We start from the raw sequence: 17,097 nt of genomic DNA, 5'->3' as shown, positions 1-17,097 counted from the left end.
TTCGGTGAGATGCTCTTATTTATCGTGGCTTTGGGGTTGGAAACGTTTTAAAATAAAATATAGATATATTAAAAATAAAATTAGGGATCCTCTGGGCCACCTCTGTGAATTTTCCCAGTGGATCTGGGAGTTGTGTGCGTGAATTCTGCTCTCTCTCCATGCCCACTTTTGATTTGGCACGTCCCTAAATGCTTGTGAGCCCAGCTTGGCATACTGAGTGGTACTGAGACCTGTCTGGGGGGGGATTTTATTTCTGCAGATGCACAGAAATGAATTTCTGACCTGCCAGAAAGCCCCCCCCCCCCTTTGAACCTCTGGAGAAATGAGGAGGGCGAGCTTATTTACTTTGCAAAGAGGGTTTTTTTATGTAACTCTGACCTTTTCCATCTGTTAATAAACATTCCCTTCCTCAGCGCAGCCCACGCAGGACATGCAGTAACCTATTTTTTGTTGAAAACCTTCCTCAAATATTAGGGCAGTTCAGCAGGCAGCTCTTTTGTGTTTGGGTTTCAGATTAGAAACTAAAAGGTTACCTGCCTGGGGTGGGGGAATGGGGTGGCAGGAGGAATAAGTACAGAACACGGCAAACACAAATTGGCACAATCTTGACTTCCAAGTGGCTTCTGCAGCCAGAAGTGGATGCAGAAGGAGCGCAAAAGAAAGAGCCACTTCTTGCCCCCTCCCTTCCAAAAAAAAACCCTGGATTTGCTCCTTCCTGACTGTTCTTGGGGGGGGGGAGAAACAAAACCACCTTTCCATCCTGGGTGTGCACCAAAGGGCATCCCAGTGAGCCGCTGCCCTGGGAATGCCCTGGGTTCACCTGCAAAATGACCTGCAGGCACTGCAGCTCCCTCCCCTGACCCCCAGCTTTCCACACTGAAACGAATCCGGCGCAGTGCTGTGACCGTTATTAAAATGATATTAAAATAATGATGTTGAAATAATATAATATTAAAATAAGCCGAGCGCTGTGCCCTTCCCTAACCCGATTTGGCAGCGGCCTCGGCGCAGCTCATCCATTTCCCATTATTCTGCATTCAGGGGGCTGTAAATGGTGCTGATGGCCATGGGGACGCAGGGCATCAGCAGCCGAGCCCGACGCTGCCGCAGCTCCAAATAAACCATTCCTGAAATCCAATTACCCCTCCAGACGCTTAATGCTTAAAATGTCGACTCCTAAAACCACCAGCAGGCAAAGAGGGGTTGCAAACAGGTCCTTGCCAGCTCCCAAGGCAGGTGACAAGGCTCACGAGAGGAGGGACCCACAGGACAGAAGCCCCACGTGCTCCAAACCACGAATCTCTTGGAAAACACAGAGCTGTAATTCAATATTATCCACACAGGCCGCTTGCAAATGGTCTGGTCAATCTTGGCCAGAATGCCAAGAGCTCCATTTTTCTAAAAAGCCAGCGTAATTTTCCAGCTGTGCAAGCTCCAGAAGATCTACTGGGCAAATATCAACCATCTCCAAGAGCTGGAAATACCTTTAATAACCTGAATAATCTAAACCATGCAGCTGGGAAAAGAACAAAAGAGAAGTGTGGGGGGAAAGGAAGAAAAGCCCCTTCCTGCCATGACAAACGGGGCAGTGCGGGTGTTTCTTTAGCTACCACAATCACCAATCACAATCAGCCAGGCTGAGGCACCGTGGGCTCAGAATTCAGTGCCTTGGACAAAAGGACGCGAACAAAGAACCGAGCAGCTTCCATCCCACCGGGTGTCAACAGAAAGCTGCCCTCTCGCCTCTCGAAATCCTCCAAACGCCAACCCTGCTCGTCACAGAGCCGAACTTCCACTTCTCACTCTCTCCATCAGCAACGACTGAACTAACGCCGCCCATTTACCGTCCCTCAGACTCCGCCACTTCCCCGCTGAGTGGCGAGTCTTTAACTCCAAAATTGACACATCCCCTAACTCACGAGAGCCGATTTCCCTCACAACCGCTCCCAAATTTCCCCGCCCGTCCCTCCCGGCCCCTCCCACGCGGTACCTGCGGGGTCACGGCACGGTCACAGCGCTGCCGGCGCGGGGGGCGAACCCGGGACAGCCTGCAAAAGTTGAGAGCAGGGAAATGTCAGAGATGGCTTGGGCAGATTGTTGCTCGTTGGTCACTGCTCTGAACGCTGCGGTAAATTGCCGGCAGGTTCGAGCGCTTTTAGGTGTGTTCCAGGTACAACTATGAGAATTTGGCCTGTTTTTTATTATTATTTGGCTTTCTGGGAGGGAAATGGAATTAGACAGCGGGTAGCTGGTGTGTCATCTACTTTAATTAGCAGTTCTGTGATCGTTCCTTCCCGGTTGTGCAGGTATCAGACACGTGGGAAAGGTGTTTATGGGAGCGGCCAGCCATGGAAAAGCATCATTTACCGAGCACTGGCAAGGATCTGTTAGCCTCCCTTACGCTGATTTTGTCCCCATGACCATTTTTATTCTTTATTCTTATTCAAATTAGCAGATTTGTACACAAAGGCGAAACCCTCTATTTAAAAAAAAAAAAACATCTAAGGGATGTGGTGTGAAAAACCTACTGGGGGGAATTGCAAGAGCCCATCAGAAGTTTCAGTGGGCAGATCCCGCCCTTACAGAACAGGTAACTTCGTCCCCCATCTTTTTAATTAAAATCTTAACCACACAAAGGAAATGAGAAGCTTCGAGTTTGCTCTCGGGTGTTTTCCCTGTGTCTCAGTAATTACATCTGCTCAAAGGGGATTGTGACAGAGACTTTTCTCTCTCTCTATTTGAAGGATATTAAGAGAGAACTAACCTGCATAATGCAAGCTCAGAACAACTCCTGTGTGTCGGGTAAATGAATACTGGTGTGACTGGCAGATTAACCAGGTGAGGAGGTGAAGGATCTTTTTGAGATCATGTCCTTGGAGCTTGCTTTCCAATATCCATTTCTGTCCGTTCCTGGGAGCATTGCACCTTCCTCTGCCATCCAGTGCCACTTCTGCCTCTCTCACTCAGTCCTGGTCCCTCTTGTCCAACTGTTTGCCATCAAATGTCCAGCTGTTTGCCAGCAGAGAGCCTTTATCAATTTACAAATTACAGGAACACCTTTCCAGTCCTCCACAAACTGGTTCCTTCGACTGATCTTAGCAGCGTTCCCTTGGGTTCTTTGCCATCCCATTGTCAGCCCCAGCCTTCAGGGGCTGATTGTGAACTTGGGGAAAACCTCATTGGGTTCGGTTCATTTAATTCACAGGAAATCAGGCTGTCGGTGCTGTCCCCTCACGGAGCTGGCCCCTCACGGTGCTGTCCCCTCATGGAGCGGTGTTGTCACCTCACGGAGCTGTCCCCTCATGGTGCTGTCCCCTCACGGTGTTGTCCCCTCACGGAGCTGTCCCCTCATGGAGCTGTCCCCTCACGGTGTTGTCCCCTCACGGAGCTGTCCCCTCACGGAGCTGTCCCCTCAAGGAGCTGTCCCCTCACGGTGTTGTCCCCTCACGGAGCTGTCCCCTCACACTTCGCTCCCCTCACAGTGCTGTCCCCTCACGGTGTTGTCCCCTCACGGAGCTGTCCCCTCACACTTCCCTCACGGTGTTGTCCCCTCATGGAGTTGTCCACTCACACTTCGCTCCCCTCACGGAGTTGTCCCCTCACGGTGTTGTCCCCTCACGGTGTTGTCCCCTCACGGAGATGTCCCCTCATGGATTTGTCCCCTCACGGTGCTGTCCCCTCACGGAGCTGTCCCCTCACTTTGTTGTCCCCTCATGGATGCTGTCCCCTCACGGTGTTGTCCCCTCATGGAGCTGTCCCCTCATGGATTTGTCCCCTCACGGAGTTGTCCCCTCACAGTGCTGTCCCCTCACGGAGCTGTCCCCTCACTCTGCTGTCCCCTCATGGATTTGTCCCCTCACGGTGTTGTCCCCTCACGGAGCTGTCCCCTCACGTTGCTGTCCCCTCACTTTGCTGTCCCCTCACGGATTTGTCCCCTCACGGAGCTGTCCCCTGACAGCGCCCCCTGGCGGCCGCCCCGCGCCGCCCCCGCCCCGCCAATGAGCGACGCCCACGCAGCGTTGCCCGAGGGTTGCCCGTGGCAACCGCCTGACCCACAGCGCCGTCCCCGCCAGGCTCCGCCGCCGCCCTCCCGGCTCCCCGCGTGGAACCGCGGCTCGTCCCGCCCTCCGCGGGGTCTGAACGCCCACCGGGAGCCCCTCGGGACCGTCGGCTGCTCCACGAGGCATCTCCGCGGGCAGCAAGCGGGGGGCTCGCCTTCAGGGCCGCTCCGCGCGGGGCATGCCGGGAGTTGTAGTTCGCTCGGCGGGCAGACCCGCTGAGTTTCAAGGGGGTTGTGGCCTCAAGAAAACTACAACTCCCGTGAGGCGTCGCGGGGCGGCCGTGGCGGGGGCGCCGGCCGGTGAGGCGCGGTGCCGCGGGCGGCCCGCGATGGATCTGTTCGGGGATCTGCGGCGCATGAACAAGCGCCAGGTACGGCCCGGGCACCCCGGCACCCCCGGTACACCCCCGGTACACCCCCGGGATCGCGGGGGGCAGCGGCAGCGGCGATCGGGACAGCTGCGGAGGCAGCGCCGGCCCCACCCGGCATCTTGTGCTGTCCCCTGTGAGGGAGGGACCGCTGTCCCCTCACGGTCCCCTCACGGTTCTCCCTCACGGTTCTCTCACCCCTCACGGGTGCAGCGCGGCCGCTCTGTCGATGTGGGGGTGGTAAATCCCCTCAGAAAGGATTTTCTGATTGAGGAGTTTCGGGGTGACAGGTGCTCTGTCGCCTCTCTGTCCCGCAGCTCGTTAAACACAAGAACTCGGGAGGGCGATCAGAGTGGGGTGGATCGTTTGCCAGGTCACTTCTATTCTATGATTCTATGATTCTCTTGCTTGCCAAGCCTTTCCCGGCGCGTTCCCCGGCCCATCGTCACGCTTTCTCTGTTTCCCGCAGCTGTATTACCAGGTGCTGAACTTCGCCATGATCGTGTCCTCCGCGCTGATGATCTGGAAGGGGCTGATCGTGGTCACGGGCAGCGAGAGCCCCATCGTGGTGGTGCTCAGGTAACGTCACCCCCGAGGTGTTCTGGTGCTCCCCTTTCCCCTGCGCCGGGGAAGCTCCGGATTTCCATTTGAATGTTGGGTTTCTTTGCAACAACAAAACGTTCTTTGATTTCCTGGTTCATCTCCCATTTACCATACATAAATAAAGTGGTTTTTTTCGTTCCCAGTGGCAGCATGGAGCCAGCTTTCCACAGGGGGGACCTGCTGTTCCTCACCAACTTCCAGCACGACCCGATCCGAGCGGGGGAGATCGTTGTGTTCAAGGTGGAAGGCAGAGACATCCCCATCGTGCACAGAGTCATCAAAGTGCACGAGAAGTAATGCCACTTTGGCCTTCTTTTCCTCCTTTTTAAGATGCTCCCTTTCCCTCTGATTTTTAATTAGAGTGCAATTTAGAGGATTAACTCGTTTATCTATTTATTACTCATTTATCACCCTGAAAACTCCTCGTTTCTCGATGTTGGTACCTGAGAAAAATCACCAAGGTTGTGAACCTCAGAACTTTATTTTGGGGGTTTTATTGAAGAATTTACCCGTGCCAGGGTGGGCACTCCCCCCTTTCATCCCCACCTTAGATCAGATGGCAGCCTGGGAGGGTTTAAAGCCGTGCCTGGTTAATAAACCCGCTGATGGATGCAGGCAGTAAAATCTCTGATGGGGATGATGTGATGGTGCTGGACTGAGGGCAAACACTGTTATCTGCGCTTGGGGGGTGTTAATTGAGGGTTTTTTAAAGGAAATGGTGTTTAGTTTGTGCCCTCCCTGCCTTCTAGAGGAAATGGGAACATCAAATTCCTGACTAAAGGCGACAACAACGAGGTCGATGACAGAGGCTTGTACAAAGAAGGGCAGAACTGGCTGGAGAAGAAAGATGTGGTTGGGAGAGCCAGAGGGTGAGTGGTGCAAAACGTGCTTTAGAATCAAGCAGAAAGGTAATTTTAGGTCTTGGGTGGGTTCCAGGGTTGGTACAAACTGGATCTGGCGTGGCAGTTTTTTAATTTCTCGTTAAAAAATCGTCCCGGCTTTCCCCGGGAATTTTAGGCGAGCTTTGAGCTTTGGGCTTTGTCCCCTTCTTATTAAACCTGAGGGAAAATTTCCTGGGATTTTTTTAGACAGTTTTACCTGAGGAGAATGAAGGAGTTTAATTTCCTGGCCAGGGGTGAATTAATGCCGAGTGTCAGTGATGGATTTGCACTGAAACGTTTTCCTGGAATATCTGAGGGCTGATTTCACGCCTGCTCTGATCCTTCCAGGTTTTTGCCCTACGTTGGGATGGTGACCATCATCATGAACGACTACCCCAAATTTAAGGTGGGTCACTTGAAGGTGGGTCAATTGAAGGTGTGTCAATTGAAGGTAGGTCAAATTTGAGGTGTGTAAATTGAAGGTAGGTCAAATTTAAGGTATGTAAATTGAAGGTGTGTAAATTGAAGGTGTGTAAATTGAAGGTGTGTAAATTGAAGGTTGGTTAGGAAATTAGGAAATGTAGCAAGTGAATATATTTGGGTTAGGGGTTAGAGGGGGCACACCTGGAAGAGCTGGTGCTTTCCTGGGAAGAGAAGCTGTAAATGAAGTGTAAATGACGGGTGTGGACGCGCTCTCTGCTTTCTTGCAGTACGCCCTGCTGGCAGTGATGGGGGCCTACGTGCTGCTGAAACGGGAGTCCTAAAAAAATCATCTTTTCCCCACCAAACTTCAACCTGCAGGGGGGAAAAAAAACAATTCACCTCCTGTATTTCAGCTGGTTTTGTTTGTGCTTTGGTGTGCTCGGAATAAATGTGAATAAAGTGGGGGTGATGAGTGGAGCTGTTGGCTGTGGGTTAATTGTGGAGTGGCACATTTCCTGCCTCTCCATCCGTCATTTTTTTTGTTTGTTTGTTTTTTTAATTGTTGATTATTTTTGATTTCATCTCAATTAAGCACTGAGCAGCTTTTCCCCCTGAATTTGTAACCAAAAAAAAAACCCCACCCTGATGGCCTGATTTTTGCAGGCCGGTTATTTCAGGGCTACAATTCAGGCTGTCTGCCATTTACACCTTTTTTTTGTGCTCCTGGGGGTTAAATAAACCCCCCCAAAAAAAAAGGTTTTACGGAGCTTTAACAGTGAGTGAATGGCCCAGCAGCCACTGCAGGGCCATCGACAGGGAGGGTAAATCCCCCCTCCTGTGCCACTCTGGAGAGTTTATTATTCCCTCCTATCACACCCCGATAGTGTTAGCCAGAAAATTGATTTTTCATTTACAGATCCACCCGAAAACTGCTGGTTTTTGGTGCAATTCCATTGTTTTCTCTTCCACTGTCAGGGTTATTTTCCTGCCTGGCTTTGTGTTTTTTTGGGAGCTGTGAAAAAAAGAACAGCGTGGGGCTCTTTTTTTCCACCCCCCCCCCAGAGTTTTGTTTCTCCTGTAAATCCCTCCCCTCCACAAAAACCTCGCTGATTATCCCCCAAGTGGCCCCTTTTCTGTTGTGACAGCTCCCAGCTGATTTTCCCTCCAGCGGCATCGACTTCTTTTGTGCCCTCCCAGGAAGGTTTCGTCTCGTTCTGTGTAAATTGTGCAAACATTTGGACGATGGCCTCGAATCTTTGGGGCACCTGCAGAGGGTCAGGCAGGGCTGTAAATTGCCCTGCTCCACGAGCACATCCATAAACATTTCCCCTTTTAATCCTCAAGTTACTCAACACCTCCACCTCCACCACAAAACCCCCCAAAAACGAGCTGGTTGATGCAGCAGGCGCGGGGTAAATGTTGAACTTCCACCGCCCAAGCTGCCTGACGGTGGGCTCTGCTAAAAAAAGGTTGATTGATTTCCCGTTATTAAGCTCCTCCTGCCCCGGGGAGTGGATTTTGGGGGTTGCTCAGGCCAGGAGCGCGGATTAATCGACATTTACCGAGCGTCCCTCGGCGGGCGGGCCCCGTTATTGCCTCGCCGCGGTGCTCGCAGCGCTGTTTGCTCTTGCACCTACGAAAGGCCACGATGAAAGGCACCCCCATCCTTCTCTCCCTGCCTTTTCATTTCCCTGGGATCTGCTGCGCTGATAGAAGGGTGGGAGGTCTCTCTTTGTTTATTTATTGCCCGACTGAAAGGCGAAAGCAGCAAATTTCGAGTGGCGTGGTGGTGATGATGGATACCGTTTGAACGCTGTCGATGTGGAGCAAAACAAGGCTATTATTTATGTTATCAAATTGTTATTTTTCTGGAAAGATGAATAAAAACCATCATTAAAATAAATCCCTATCACTTTTTTTTTTTTTTTTTTAATCCTCGGGAAGAAGTAAATAAAGAAATGCTGCTTCAGGTTGGGGTTGGGGTTTAGTTTCCTGAAGTTTCGGATTTCCTGCCCGGAGCTGCCCCCCCAAAAATTAGAATTTACCACGGGCAGTGGTGTTTTATTGTATTGTTTTATTTTACAGCTCATGCCTGGAGCTGTACTCGTGATTCAGGCATTGTAAATTAAGCAGGAATGCATAATTAATAACCCAAATGAATCACACGAAGCAGTAAAAAGGAGATGCAATAAACTCTGACTAAACAAGGGAGCAAATTAACTGGTACAAGAGGATACACAATCGACTTCAGGAGGGCTTGTGCTGAAGTTTTTTGCTGGTAAATGAATGTTAATTCACATCCCTGGGCACAGCGAAATCACCCCACAGTCTGCACCGTGGCTCCACCCTGTCCCTGTCGCTGTCCTGAGGCACAAAAACACGTCAGGACCTCAAATCCCATCCCGCCCTCCCTCCAGCGGAACCACCGGCAGGCCCAGCGTGTGTGTAAATGTTCCACTTCACGGCTGGTGTGTAAATGTTCCACTTCACGGCTGGTGTGTAAATGTTCCACTTCACGGCTTTTGCAGGGATTCACCGTCCCCTTCCCTGATCCATCCGTCCTTCAGGATGGAAATCTTTCCCCCCCCTCTCCAAAATCGACGAGTTTAAGGCGCTGCGAAGTTTACAGGGCGAGCAGGAAAGCCTCGTAAACCTGTCACTGACCACGGGCAATTTACGGCGTGCTGGGCGCTACAATCAGCTCTGGGAGCGCCCGATTTCAGGGAGGGACGAGAAGATGCTTCGAGGGTCTGGTCCCGGAGCAGGGGGGGGGCACCGTGCCCACAGAACCCCCCCCAAAAACCCCGCCTCGCCCCCCCCCTCCCCGTGACGAGGCGTCAGGAGCGGGAGCATCGCTCGCTATAAATGGGGCTGCAGCATCGGCATCATCGGCAGCGTCCCCGGCAGGGCAGGATGGGGCAGCCCCGGGCGCTGCTGGCGCTGCTGGCGCTGCTGGCGCTGCTGGCGGCGCGGGGGGGAGCGGCTCCCCTGCAGCCCGGAGGGACCCCCGCGCTCACCAAGATTTACCCCCGCGGCAGCCACTGGGCTGTGGGTAAGTGATGATGCCGTTCCTAAAGAGCGGTAAAAAGTCCACCCGATGATTGAGCGGTCAAATCTTCACTCGGTTGTCGTTGCAGGACACCTGATGGGGAAGAAGAGCAGCGGAGATTTCCCCGACGGCTTCGAAGAGGACAACAAAGCCCCCTTTTCGGGCAGCGTCAGGCGGCTGGAAGATTATCTGCGGTGGGAAGACATCTCCAAACATTTGCTGCGGCTGCTGGAGAGGAGCGAAAACAAAAGCGCTCACTTTTTCAGAGGAGGGTCCGGCAGGAACGCCTGGGAGGCAGATGACAACAGCAGCTGGAAAGATGTAAGTGAGAGAGAACCACCTGCAGGGGCACTCCCCACCTTCGATTTGTGTCTGACGGCAGCAAATCGCCGTCCTCGAACTCGAGAAATTAATGAATATTTAGGGTTTTATTGGAACGCAGGGAAAAATCGGCCCCGGTAAATTGAGGTGTGATTTAAATCTCTCCCCTCACTGGTTATGAGTTTCTTTCTGATAGCGATGCTTGCGTTAATTGCGATTAACGCTGCCTAAAGAAAGGAAATCGTTCCGTCTTCAGCTTTGTAATCAAACGAGACGAACGAAATCCACCGTCCTGTGGAGAGAGGGGAGAGATTTGGGCTGCTAAAAGTAGCTGGTGATCATCCATCCCCCCGAAAGTGGAGGCTGGGTTTCCTGCAGTAAATTGAATCCTATCTATCGCCCTAAATTCACATCAACATTTCGGTGGTGGGGAATAATGAGATTATTGCCCTAAAACACCCAGATTTCGGGAACGGTTGGTTAAAAAAAAAAAAAAAAGGTGGTGGGTTTTTTTTCTGTAACTGAAATACAGGACAATTCACAGCAAATTCACCGAAAGCCGGGCGATGGTGACCCCCGCTGTCAGCTGGGGGAACAGCACGGCTCTCCTTTCCAGTCGATGCCTCCTCGCCAGGCTCTTTATAAAGAAATAAATTAATTAATAAATTAAATTAAAACGGTACCGGGGCAGAAGGGGGAAAAAAAAAAAATCTCTCTCCTCCCGAGTGGAAAAAAAAACTTGAATTTTTTTCTGTGAGTTGTTTTTTATAATGCTGATGAGACAGCAGATAAATGAGACGGCAGAGGGAGTTATTTGGGAGAAAATGACTTTCCTCGTGCTTTGGCAGTGGGTTATTACGCTAAGCAAGACAAATGGGGGCTGTTTGGGGAGGATTATTGTGAATTATTGTGAATACACCGAGCAGTTATGTATTAGGTTTATTAACTTACACTGGGTTTATCAACTTAGCCAATCGCATTTTTTCGGGGCTGGGCTATAAATAATCTGTTTGTCTTTTTTTTTATTAGATGATGGACTATCTGCTTCAAGTTGTGAATATGAAAGAGGGCGCTCCCAGCTGAAAGGAGGCCTCTAAATCACCGAGAAATCCAATACTTGCCGTAAGAGACTTATATTTCACAAGCACTCGATCGTACCAGATAATAATAATAATAATAATAATAATAATAATCAACAAGGTCTCTTTTCTGTACACAAAAAATCCCTCTGTGTAAAAACACCGAAATCCACATATTCTTCTACTTCAACTCTCTCTACTTCATTTTCGAGGCTGCATTTTCTCACCTGAATGGCTTTGATATAAATATATATAAATATATATATCTCTGTCTCTCTCCACACGTGTGATTGTCACGGAAGGGTCTTCCAACGAACTACACGATTTACCTGATTAATCAGTCCCTACCTGAGTTGGAAATGACATTTCAGCACCCGCAATAAACAGTACTGATAGAAAGGCCGCGTCGATGCTTTTGCTCGGGGTCCATCGGAGGAAGGGGCGGTGTCACCAGAGAAGGATCCGCAGCTTTGGGGATCGCTCCCTGCTCGCGTTCCTTGTCGATAACGGCGGGGAGCTGCGATGGGAGCCGCTCTGCCCAGGATCGGGCCCGGCCGCGCTCCCGCCTCGCTTCTGATCCCCCCTCCCTCACTGCGATCCCGCTCCGATCCTCTCCGATCCCGCTCCGATCCTCTCCGATCCCGCTCCGATCCTCTCCGATCCCGCTCCGATCCCGCTCCGATCCCTCTCCGATCCCTCTCCGATCCTCTCCGATCCCGCTCCGATCCCGCTCCGATCCTCTCCGATCCCGCTCCGATCCTCTCCGATCCCGCTCCGATCCTCTCCGATCCTGCTCCGATCCCGCTCCGATCCCGCTCCGATCCTCTCCGATCCCGCTCCGATCCTCTCCGATCCCGCTCCGATCCCGCTCCGATCCTCTCCGATCCCGCTCCGATCCCGCTCCGATCCCGCGGTTCCCGCCGTGACCGCCAGACGGCGCCTTCGGGTCGTGAATGGGGCACCCGACGGGGACCCCGCTCCGAACTGAGGGGTCCGGCAGCGACCTGAGGGGACCCCCGGGGTGAGGGGACACTCGGTGTGAGGGGACAGAGGACACCCGGCGTGAGGGGTGAGGGGACCCCCGGGGTGAGGGGACACTCGGCATGAGGGGTGAGGGACAGCGGACACCCGGCGTGAGGGGACAGGGGACCCTCGGCGTGAGGGGACACCCGCCATGAGGGGACTGAGGGGACAGGGGAGCCCCGGTCTGAGGGGACAGGGGAGCCCCGGTCTGAGGGGACAGGGGACCCCCGACCATGAGGGTATGAGGGGAGAGGGGAGTCCCGGCCTGAGGGTATGAGGGGACAGGAGACCCCCGGCCATGAGGGGTGAGGGACAGGGGAGTCCAGGTCGTGAGGGAACTGAGGGGACACCCGGCATGAGGGTATGAGGGGACACCCGGCATGAGGGGTGAGGGGACAGGAGACCCCCGGCCTGAGGGGTGAGGGGACAGGGGACACCCGACATGAGGGGTGAGGGGACAGGAGACCCCCGGCATGAGGGGTGAGGGACAGGAGACCACCGACCGTGAGGGGCGAGGGACAGGAGACCCCGGCCTGAGGGATGAGGGGACAGGAGACCCCCGGCATGAGGGCTGAGGGGACAGGGGAGCCCCGGCCATGAGGGGTGAGGGGACAGGAGACCCCCGACCTGAGGGGTGAGGGGACAGGAGACCCCAGACCGTGAGGGGTGAGGGGAGTAGGGGGACAGGAGACCCCCGGCATGAGGGGTAAGGGGACAGGAGAGTTCCGGCATGAGGGGACTGAGGGGACAGGAGACCCCAGATCGTGAGGGGAGTGAGGGGACAGGAGACCCCCGGCATGAGGGGACCGAGGGGACAAGGGAATCTCAGTCGTGAGGGGACCGAGGGGACAGGGGACCCCAGGCCTGAGGGTGAGGGGACCCCCGGCATGAGGGGACAGGGGACATCCGACATGAGGGGACTGAGGGGACACCCGGCCTGAGGGGTGAGGGGACATCCGACCTGAGGGGACTGAGGGGACACCCGGTGTGAGGGGACAGGGGAGCAGAAATCTGAGCTCTGTGTGTTTTCATCTCCCAGGGCGCGGCAGCGAAGCATTTCCACAGCCAGCCTGCTGCTCCTGAGCCATCCCCGCCGGAGAGAGCCAGCCCTGCTCCGCTGGAAGCTGAGTCTCACCTCTCTCCAAACTTGGCTTAAACGAGGTAGCTTTTTGCTGATTTTCTTGAACACCCAGCGAATTTTCCACCGGGAGGATGGGAAGGGAGGTCAGGGCGCTCTTGCTGTTGACACCGAGTTCCATCCCGGTGTTTCCCTCACAATTATCCACTCACCGTCATTTTTCATCAATATTATTCATCCTTGGGTGCTGTAAATGAGTATAAACACTAAAAACACTCTCTTGTTAACGCAGTTTAAGCAAAAGGAGGAGCAGACACCACTCAGCAAAAGGCCACGCTAAGAGCCTTTAGCCAAGGCAGAGCAAAGAAGTGGTTAAGGATCTAGATGATTTAATCCAGTTTTAAGAAAAGGGTTTTACAGGGAGCAATTAGATGCTGTTTAAGGAATTAATCACTAATGGGTCATTAACTCTGACTGCCATTGTACAGTTAACAAGCCGAGGCAGGATTATTAGACTCGGCACCCAATTAAGGAGGGAGAAGACATTTCCAAGCAAACGAACAAACGAGCTTTTTAAAACGGAAAAAGGGACAGTTTAGAAGAAAGTGGGGGGAAAAAAATCAGAGAGGGGCAGGAGAAAGCTGGGAGTTTGCGCTCGTGTTCAGCTGGTTAAAATATTTATTTCTTAGAGGGAAACTCGGAGCTTTCCTTGGTGCTTTACAGCGCTGACAGCTGATGAGGAAGTCAGGGGGGGTCTTTCCGATGGTTTTACAGGAAAATTGGAAGCAACGGGGAGGGAAAAAGGAGGGCAGCGGTGTCAAAATGTGGGAAAGCAGCAGTGCTGGAGTAAGAGCTAAAAACCGAAGGGAGAAAAAAACATCTGAAAAACAGAGGGATCCCCGTTAGGAGCTTTTAAAAGCAGCTCTGCAGACAATGGGTGGGGAGGAGGCTGCGAAGGGATGTTTAGAAACTGCTGCCCGAGGTTAAAAAGCTCCCCCGGAGCGAGGCTGAACAAAGTTGACATCCTCGGTGCTGACAGGGCTCTCCAAAAGACCCGCGCAGATTGGGAAAATATAATTAGACGCCGGCCTTTGTCTGGCCACGACGAGTGGGAAATGGTGAAAGGAGAGGGCTCCCAAGTCCGCGCTGAATCGTCCCCCCCGCACACAATGAGGGCACTTGTGCATCTCTCCCTCCCTTCCCTAATGAGAAACGTTAATTGCCACAACCTCCCGAGTGTGCAGAGCGCCCCGCGCCCGCTGGAGGAGCGGGGGGTGTTTCATTTACGGCGTCCCAGCCCCATTAGAGCCCGTAACGGAGATGATGGGAAATAAAGACGCCACAATTCGGGTTTGGGTGGGCACGGCTGTGCCAGCCTCGCTGGGCAGGCAGGGCGGGCAAAACCCACCTGAAATTAGGGTTGCCCTACGAGGCACCCAGCGGGGACCCTCAACTGGCCACGGGTTCCTTTCCTGCTGCTGGAGAAGGAGGAGGAGGAGGAGAGAAGAGTCCACAGCCAGGCATCTCCCACCCCTCCACAACCTCCGTGCAGATGTGGAAAATAAAAAGCAGAGCCCCCTCCCCGGGTAGGATGGGACCCCTGGGCTCCCGGGCACCTCACACGGCTCTTTGCAGCTTTTATTGCCACTAAAGGATCGGGTAGAGAGGAGACAGGACAAAAGAGATCGGTTTTTTTGGTTTGGTTTTTTTTTTTCTAAGCTAGGATCGGGCCCCCAACTCTTCGGGGTGAAAAAAAGGGAATTAAAAAGGGAGCACAAAATACAAAGCGAGTGAAGGCGCGAGGGGGGGAAAGGTTGGTGGCGAAGGGACAGCCGGCCAAGGGCGCCCCTCGATCGAACCGGGCCGGGCCTTCCCCCTTCCCCCCCTCCCAGGGAGTGAGTTCCGACGGTTCAGATGGTCTGCCAGGGCTTGCCGATGGACTGGATGTGCTCCTTGGCCTTGAGCCGCAGGGCGGCGATGCTGGTGTTGCGCGGGTCGGCCTCGTCCAAGGGGAACTTGTCCACAAAGGTGGCCCCGCACTGGTAAGGTGGCGGTGGCGGTGGCGGCGGTGGCGGCGGTGGCCCCATGGCCCCCAGGGGCTGCAGGGCGTGGGTGACGGCCGGAGAGTTCAGGAAGGAGGGCGGGGGGGTGAAGCTGCCGCCGGGCGGGGAGCCCACGAAGCCGGGCAGGCTCTGCAGGGCCGCGCCGCCGGGCACGGGTGGGCTCAGCCACGTCTCGAGGGGCAGGTTGGTGCTCAGGGCGCCCATGGGCGTCGCCTGAGGCGAGCGGTTGAAGGAGAGGATGGGCGAGTCCTGCAGCTTCATGGAGGTCACCTCCAGCTTCTCCTGCCGCCTCCACTTGGCCCGTCGGTTCTGAAACCACACCTGCAGGCACAGCCGCGTCAGGCGGGCCCCGGGGAGGGTGCAGCGATGAAACAGAGCCAGGGGGCACGCAGCGGGGCACGAAGGGGTTTGGGGGGTTCCCCGGTGCATCAAACTCGGTGGGAAACAACCCCGCGGCAGAACCAGCCCGCTTGTCCACCCACCACCAGCCCGGCGGCCCCGGGGTGGACACGCCACGGGGAGCGACCCCGAGACCCGGCGGGGCCGCCCAGCCACGCACCGAGCGGGGATCGCTGCTGCTCCGGCCGCCCGAGCCACCCACGGGTGGCTCCCCGATGGCGGGGGTCGCGGGGGGTCGGGCCGGGCGTTACCTGGACGCGGACCTCGGGCAGGTTGACCTTCATGGCCAGCTCCTCGCGGCTGTACACGTCGGGGTAGTGGGACTTCTCGAAGGCGCGCTCCAGCTCGTGGAGCTGGTAGGTGGTGAAGGTGGTGCGGTTGCGCCGGTGTTTTTTCTTGGGCTGCTGCTCCTCGTCCGACGCTTTGCCCTCGGGCAGCTCGGGGCTGGCGCTGCCGGGGCAGAACGGCTCTAGGAAGGGGGGATAAAACACGCGGGTCACCCGCCCAGCCCAACCTTCCTCTCTTCCCTTCCTCCCGCGGGGCGCTCACCTTGGAAGCGCTCGGCTCGGCCCTGCGGCTCCGCCGGCGGCGGCTCCGCGGGCAGCTTGGGCAGGCAGTGACGCGGCCCCCTCCGAGCCGCCTCCTTGGCCGCGCCGTCGGGGGGGAAAGCTCCGAGCAGCCCTTCATCCTTGGGGAAGCCCAGGATGGCCTCGATGCTGTGCAGCCTGGACGGGTTGTTGCCCCCTGCCCCGGGGGGCGAGAAGGCGCCCTCGGCCATGGCGAGCGGGGCGCCCGGAGGGTGCATGAGGCGGCCGGCCCGGGGCCCCGGCGCGGGCAGCTCTGGCACGGAGCCGCCGGGCGGGTTGGCCTCCTCGGGGCGGGGGAGGAGTGCCCGGGGGGCGGTGGGACACGAGCAGGAGAAGGCGAGGCCCCCCGGGCCCCTCCGGCGCGGAGAGGAGGGGGGAGAGGCAGGGCAGGGCAGGGCAGGGCAGGGCATCCCCCCCGGTCCCCGCCCCGCCCCGCAGGAGCCGGCGGTGCCATCCGGGACCCTGCAGGAGGGGCGGGCCGGGCAGCGCTCCCGAGAGCCGGGGGAAAGCGCGGTGGGACCGAGCCTTGGCGGCGGGAGTGGCCGGGGAAGGGAGAGGGAGCCCGGCGGTGTCCCCTCGTTTCTCTTTGCCCGACGGCTCCGGCGCGCACAGATTCCCTCCCGGATGGATCGATCGGACGCTGCCCCGCGGGAGGATCTGGCTCAGGGGGATCGGGGGTGAACGAGCAGGTGCCCCGCGGGACGCTCCAATTTACACACCGAGGGGCTTCAGGAGACACCTGAAGGAGGTGGGCTCGGCCTTTAAGACTTCCCTCGCATTCGTGAGGAACTTCCCCGAGACGCTGGTGTAGATCGGAACCGGGCTCTGTGACGCCGCGAGTGGGGCTGGGGGGTGTGCAAAATGGTTTTGGGTGGTACGTCACTTCGTGCTTGGCTCGGGGGAGGAGGTGGACGCAGCGCTAACCAGAAAACCTCTCCTGCCCGCGTGGTTTTTGCTGCTTTTCTCTTCCCCTCACTTTATCGCTTTTTACTTCCCCGCTCCTCTGAGGCACCAGACGTCCCTTTTGTCCCACGTCATTTAAGGGACATTTAAGGCATTTTCAGCCCCCGCTTTTAGCTCTGAAGATGCTCCCGTTGGAAGCATCGGAGGGGCGCGCGTGTGAATGAAAAAACATTGATAGTGCTGCTTTCTCCGGCTATATT

At 55.4% G+C, this 17,097-nt stretch overlaps 3 protein-coding genes across 7 annotated transcripts in view; 2 read left to right on the top strand and 1 right to left on the bottom strand.

Annotated features, from left to right (window-relative positions):
* The first annotated feature begins 4,338 nt into the window (after positions 1-4,338).
* The window catches only part of SEC11C (SEC11 homolog C, signal peptidase complex subunit), a 34,005-nt gene continuing 21,246 nt past the window's right edge, over positions 4,339-17,097 (top strand). The window contains exons 1-6 of one of the 4 annotated variants that reach the window (XM_050329977.1): positions 4,339-4,431; positions 4,898-5,007; positions 5,175-5,324; positions 5,781-5,900; positions 6,261-6,410; positions 6,441-6,545. In XM_050329977.1, coding sequence (XP_050185934.1) covers positions 4,390-4,431; positions 4,898-5,007; positions 5,175-5,324; positions 5,781-5,900; positions 6,261-6,378 — 540 coding nt within the window. In that variant the 5' untranslated portion in view covers positions 4,339-4,389 and the 3' untranslated portion in view covers positions 6,379-6,410; positions 6,441-6,545. The other 3 variants (XM_050329981.1, XM_050329980.1, XM_050329978.1) reach the window with 3 other exon arrangements.
* On the top strand, positions 9,223-11,183 carry GRP (gastrin releasing peptide). Its single transcript, XM_050329982.1, has 3 exons — positions 9,223-9,387; positions 9,473-9,705; positions 10,735-11,183. The coding sequence occupies exons 1-3, from the start codon at positions 9,249-9,251 to the stop codon at positions 10,786-10,788; spliced, it is 426 nt and encodes a 141-aa protein (XP_050185939.1). The 5' UTR covers positions 9,223-9,248; the 3' UTR covers positions 10,789-11,183.
* RAX (retina and anterior neural fold homeobox) lies at positions 14,796-16,152 on the bottom strand. 2 transcript variants are annotated; one of them, XM_050329975.1, is made up of 3 exons: positions 15,897-16,152; positions 15,599-15,816; positions 14,796-15,269 (listed from the first exon to the last, which is right to left on the bottom strand). In XM_050329975.1, exons 1-3 carry the CDS (start codon positions 16,150-16,152, stop codon positions 14,796-14,798), a joined length of 948 nt encoding a protein of 315 aa, XP_050185932.1. The 2 variants fall into 2 exon arrangements, with proteins under 2 accessions (XP_050185932.1, XP_050185933.1); XM_050329976.1 differs by having other exon boundaries at positions 15,906-16,152.

This window comes from Myiozetetes cayanensis, unplaced genomic scaffold, assembly GCF_022539395.1.
Source record: "Myiozetetes cayanensis isolate MyiCay16 unplaced genomic scaffold, myiCay2020 scf4, whole genome shotgun sequence".
NCBI lineage: Eukaryota > Metazoa > Chordata > Aves > Passeriformes > Tyrannidae > Myiozetetes > Myiozetetes cayanensis.
The sequence above is the reverse complement of the archived record's forward strand: the minus strand, read 5'-3'. Positions and strand labels throughout refer to the sequence as shown.